The 6111-nt window shown below is 34.8% G+C and overlaps 1 protein-coding gene across 1 annotated transcript; it reads left to right on the top strand.

Annotated features, from left to right (window-relative positions):
- The first annotated feature begins 4822 nt into the window (after positions 1–4822).
- On the top strand, positions 4823–5752 carry LOC105536700 (olfactory receptor 4L1). Its single transcript, XM_011976130.1, has one exon. The coding sequence runs from the start codon at positions 4823–4825 to the stop codon at positions 5750–5752; it is 930 nt and encodes a 309-aa protein (XP_011831520.1).
- The last annotated feature ends 359 nt before the right edge of the window (positions 5753–6111 follow it).

The following is a 6111-nucleotide window of genomic DNA, read 5'->3' as shown; positions in this document are numbered from 1 at the left end:
TGTTACTGCTGTTACAGGAGTCTCAAAAGCAAAATTATTGCTCCTTTACATGACAAGCATTCAACACAACCCTGTAAAGAAGATGTGGCCACCGATGCAGCGTCCTCCAGGGCCACAGCCTGTCATTGAGTACCCATTCAGTGTGTTCCTACAGGTTGATCTACAGGAACTACATTATATCATTTTTATCTTTATTTTCTTTGATTTGTAACCATTATCCATTTCTTAAAAATCTCTAAGATAGGAAAACAATAGAGGTAGTTACATTTGGATGATGATAATACAATATTTTGGCAGAAAACTGAGGAAGAATGCAAACAAGGAGAGAATTACAGGTCATTGGAGAAAAGAAACCAGGCATTTCCTATTCATCTAAATATCTTAATCCAGTCTCCTTTCTAAGTATATCACTCTTTCTTTGCACTGCTCTTCAATCTTTTCATTTTATAGATGCTCACACATTTTCTACTCCTCATCCTTTTTTGTTTACTTACTATAAAAAATTGGTTTTTAGAAGTGTTTTGAAGATAATACGACCAAGCCTGAAGTCATACCTAAAAGTGTCACTTGAAATTGATCTCCACTTTCCTAAACCTCTTATGACATTTTGCATATACCTTGTACCAAATTACGTGTTCTCTTACATGGCTCGTTTGCTATTTTTTGTTTGATAATCGTGTCTCTCTAGATTGTAAAGTCTCTAGATATGGGGGATTGATTCATTCTGTATGAGAAAATAATACAGTTAATTGTAGAACAGAGGGATACCAAAATACTTGTTGAATCATATCCCCAAACCCACTCATATGGAACATATTCATACATATTCAATCAATAATTAAAACTTTGGCTGTAATGCATAGCAATTTAATTTTTGAGACAATATGGTGTTTTGGCATAAGCCCAGATTCTGGTGTCAAACTAACTCAGCTTGAATACTAGCTCTCATCCATGTTAGCTGTGTAACCATGAATAAGTCATTAACTATTTGAATGTCACAGTTTCCTTACATGCAACATGAAGACAAAAATAGTACTGACATCATGGTATTGTTATGAGCATTAAACAAATTAATGTATATGAAACACTTAGAATGGAGCCTGGCACATACTAATCACTTAATTGTGGTTGACCACTTTCAATCACTCTAGATCCTATGAGCACTGTCTAAAAAACTGAGTAACGATGATTTAGTGTTAAACTTTACACCCAAATAGAAGCAATACATTAGGACTAAATCACTTTACTATTTACTTCTAAACCACCACATCTGTACACATATACACAACGCACAAACTCCTCATGGTGAACAATGGTAACACAGGATTTGTAAAAACAAGCTCAAACAGATCTGAAGCTGTGTCCATGTTTTCTGTTATTCTCAGTACAGGGATACTTGAGAGATAGTGCTGGTTTGGTTCCAGACCATCACAATAAAGTGAATTTCACAATAAAGTGAGTCACAATTTTTTTGGTTTTCTAGTACATATAAAAGTTATGTTTACACTTTACTGTGGTCTATTAAGTATGTAATAGCATTATGGCTAAAAACCATACATACTCCAGTTTTTAAAAGTGTTAATGATTATCTGAGCCTTTAATAAGATGTAATCTTTTTGCCAGTGGACAGTCTTGCCTCAATGTTGATGAGTGCTGACTGATCAGGGAATTGATTGCCGACAGTTGCAATGGATGTGTCAATTTCTTAAAATAAGACAATAATAAAATTTGCCACATCAATTGACTCTTCATTTCACAAACTATTTATTTGTAGTATATGATGCTATTTTATAGCATTTAAACCAAATTAGAACTTATTTCAAAATGGAGCAATCCTCTTAAACCTTGCTGCTACTTTATCACCGACATTTATGGAGTATTCTAAATCTTTTGTTGTCATTTTAACAATGTTCACAGCATCTTCACCAGGAGTAAGTTCCATTCTCCCCATCCCCCACCCAGAAAAAGACACTATTTGCTCATTCACAAGAAGCAACTTCTTATGTTTTAAAGTTTTGTCATGATATTGCAGCAATTCAGTCACATCTTCAGGACTCTCTTCTAATTCTAGATCTCTTGCTACTTCTACTACATTTGCAATTACTTTCTCCATGGAAAGTCTTCTTCATGGAAAGTCTTCTCCATGGAAGTCTCGAACTCTTCAAAGTAATTCATGAGGATTGGAATCAGCTTCTTCCAAGCTCCTGTTAATGTTGATATTTTGATCTCCTTCCATGAATCATAAATGTTCTTAATGGCATCTAAAACGGTGAATTATTTCCTGAAAGTTTTAAGTTTACTTTGCCCAAATCCATCAGAGAAGTCATTGTCTATGGCAGCTAGAGCCTTACAAAATTTCTTAAATAATAAGATTGAAAATGAAAATTACTCCTTGCTCCATGGGCTGCAGAATGGGTGTCAAATCAGCAGGCACAAAACCAACATTAATCTGCTTGCACATCTCCGGCAGAGCTCTTGAATAACTAGATGCACTGTCAATGAGCAGTAATCTTTTCAAAGGAATCTTTTTTGTCTGAGCAGTTCTCAGCAGTGCTCTTCAAATATCAAGTAAACCATGCTGTAGACAAATGTGCTATCATTCAGGCTTTGCTGTTCCATTGACAGAGCACAGGCAGGGTAGATTTATCATAATTCACAAAGGCCTTGGATTTTTGGAATGGTAAATGAGCATTAGCCTCAACTTAAAATCACCAGCTACATTAGCTTTTAACAGAAGAATCAGCCTGTTTTTTGAAGTTTTGAAATCAGGCATTGGTTTCTCCTCTCTAGCTATGAAAACCCTAGACAGCATCTTCTTCCAATAGAAAGCTGTTTCATCTATATTGAAAATCTGTTGTTTAACATAGCCATCTTTATCAATGATCTTAGCCAGATATTCTGGATAACTTTCTGCAGCTTCTATATCAGCACTTGCTGCTTCACCTTGTAGTTGTATGTAATAAGAATGGCTTCTTTCTTTAAACCTCATGAACTAACCTCTGCTAGCTTCAAACTTTTTATTCTGCAACTTCCTCTACTCTCCCAGATGTCATAGAATTGAAGAGCGTTTAGGATCTTGCTCTGGATTAGGCTTTGGCTTAAGGGAATGTTGTAGTTGATCTGAACTTTTATCCAGATCACTAAAACTTTCTCCATATCAGCAATAAAGATGGTTCACTTTGTTATTATTCATGAGGTCACTGGAGTAGCACTTTTAATTTCCTTTCAGAACTTTTTCTTTGCATTTACAATTGACTAATTGTTTGGTGCAAGAGGCCTAGCTTTCAGCCCGTCTCAGCTTTAGACATACTTTCCTCACAAAGCTTAATCACTTCTGGCTTAAAAAACTTTTTTACAGACTTTGTTGTTTGGAGCAGTTTTAAGTTCATAGCAAAATTGAGCAGGAAGTACAAGAGTTCCCATATTCCCTCTGATGCCACATACAGTCTCCCCCACCATTAACAACCTGAACCAGAGTGGTAAATTCTTTACTACTGGTGAACCTACATTGCATATCGTTATCTCCCCATATTTGCAGTTTACGTTAGGATTTACTCTTGAGGTTATACATGCTATGGGTTTTGACAAATGTGTTACGTATTTCCAAGTATAGTAGATACAGAATTGTTTCACTATCCTACAAATCCTCTGTACTTCTCCTATTTCTTCATTTCTCCCTTCTTCATTCTAACCCCTGGAAACCACTGATCCTTTTACTATCTCCAGTTTTTTTTCTTAGTTTATTTCAAGTAAAAGACACGCAACTCTTCCTTTTACTTGAACACTTAGAGGCTATTGCAAGGCTACTAATTGGCCTAAATCCAATATTGCTGTGCCTCAAAGACTAGCCAGGCCTGAAGACAAGGAGGGAGATGAGGGAAGAGTAGGTTGGTGGAGAAGTTAGAAACAACATTTATCAATTGTCTGCCATTCTACATGGCCACAGCTTGTGGTGCCCCAAAATAATTAAAATAGTAACATAAAAGATTACTGGTCACAGATCAAATAACATACATAATAATAATAATACAGTTTGAAATAAATATTTTGGGAATTAGCAAAATGTGACACAGAGACATAAAGTGAGCATAAGTTGTTGGAAAAACGGTGCCAATAGACTTGCTGGACCCAGGGTTGTCACAAACCCTCAGTTTATAAAACATTAAATAACTGCAAAGCACAATAAAGTGAAACACAGTAAAAGAGGTATACCTGTATATTAAAAAGAAAACTTATTTTTAACAAATTTATATACTTTCTTCCATGTATAATTAGCTCCTGATTTGTGTGTGTGTGCTTTTTTGTTTGTTTGCTTATTTAGTTTAGAACCATAGAAAAACCTTCACAAATTACTTCACAGATGCAGAACAATGTAATTCTTCATTTTCTAAATCTTGTATTCCTTATATACTGGGATAACATAATCTCAATAGGTGCAGGTACCAAATACTATAATAATAAAAGGCAAAATAAAAAGGAATTGACTAGTATCTAATCTTTATATGTGAACAAATGAGTAAGAGAGCCAAGATCCATTGATAAGAGTATCATTTTATGGAATAAACAATAGAAAATGGAACTTCTAATTCTTCAAATGATTTGTAATTACTGCATATCTATAAGAATATTGTTTCAAAGTGATGTATAATCTAATCTCAAAGTATAAACATTGCTGTGTTGATATGTTTAAAATTACATGATCTCATATCATCAACTATTATCACCAACTAATAGAAACAGAAAAATATTGGTGTTAACTGTGACTTATTTTTTAATTCTCTTTGTATATAAAGAACTTCTGGAACCTTTCTGAGTTGAGTAAATGGATCTTAAAAATGGATCTCTGGTGACCGAGTTTATTTTACAAGGATTTTCTGGACAATGGGAACTACAACTTTTCTTCTTTGTGACATTTTCCTTAATCTACGGTGCTACTGTGGTGGGAAACATTCTCATTATGGTCACAGTGACATGTAGTTCGACCCTTCATTCTCCCATGTACTTTCTCCTTGGAAATCTCTCTTTTTTGGACATGTGTCTCTCCACTGCCACGACACCCAAGATGATCATAGATCTGCTCACTGAACACAAGACCATCTCTGTGTGGGGCTGCATGACCCAGATGTTCTTTATGCACTTCTTTGGGGGTGCTGAGATGACTCTTCTGATAATCATGGCCTTTGACAGGTATGTAGCCATATGTAAACCCCTGCACTATAGGACACTCATGAGCCACAGGCTGCTACATGGGTTTGTGACACTTTCATGGATAATTGGTTTCATGCATTCCATGAGCCAGGTAGTTTTAACAGTGAACTTGCCTTTCTGTGGTCACAATGTCATAAACAACATATTTTGTGATCTTCCCCTTGTGATCAAGCTTGCTTGCATTGAAACATATACCCTGGAATTATTTGTCATTGCTGACAGTGGGCTGCTCTCTTTTACTTGTTTCGTCCTCTTGCTTGTTTCTTACATTGTCATCCTGGTCAGTGTACCAAAAAAATCATCAGTTGGGCTCTCCAAGGCACTGTCCACATTGTCTGCCCACATCATTGTGGTCACTCTGTTCTTTGGACCTTGTATTTTTATCTATGCTTGGCCATTCAGTAGTTTGGCAAGCAATAGAACTCTAGCTGTATTTTATACGGTTATCACACCCTTACTGAATCCGATTATTTACACCCTGAGAAACAAGAAAATGCAAGAGGCCATGAGAAAATTGCGGTTCCAATATGTTAGTTCTGCATAGAATTTCTAGATGTTAGCACTATATAACTAACTTCTAAATACTATGATAAGATAGTTTGAATAGATTATGTATAATGCATCATTTCATTTTTCTTATGTTATAATAATAATTCATGCATAAAAACAATACTAAATTACTTTAAATTTTACATTTAAGACTTTTATAAACATAAGGATAATTAGAGATCTACAGGAAAATAGACATAAAAATAGACATAAATAGACATAAAAAGGTTATTGAGGATTTTTATCATATACATTCAATATATTCATGAATAAATAACTGTAAATGAATAAATGAATATATGAATATTATTAGAGATTATTTTAACATATATTGATAATTAATGTTGTTCATAA

This window comes from Mandrillus leucophaeus, unplaced genomic scaffold (assembly GCF_000951045.1).
Source record: "Mandrillus leucophaeus isolate KB7577 unplaced genomic scaffold, Mleu.le_1.0 Scaffold163, whole genome shotgun sequence".
Classification (NCBI taxonomy): Eukaryota; Metazoa; Chordata; class Mammalia; order Primates; family Cercopithecidae; genus Mandrillus; species Mandrillus leucophaeus.
The sequence above is the reverse complement of the archived record's forward strand: the minus strand, read 5'-3'. Positions and strand labels throughout refer to the sequence as shown.

Coding starts and splice junctions, on each gene's coding strand:
- LOC105536700 (XM_011976130.1), top strand. CDS start 4,823: ATGGATCTTAAAAATGGATCTCTGGTGACCGAGTTTATTTTACAAGGA.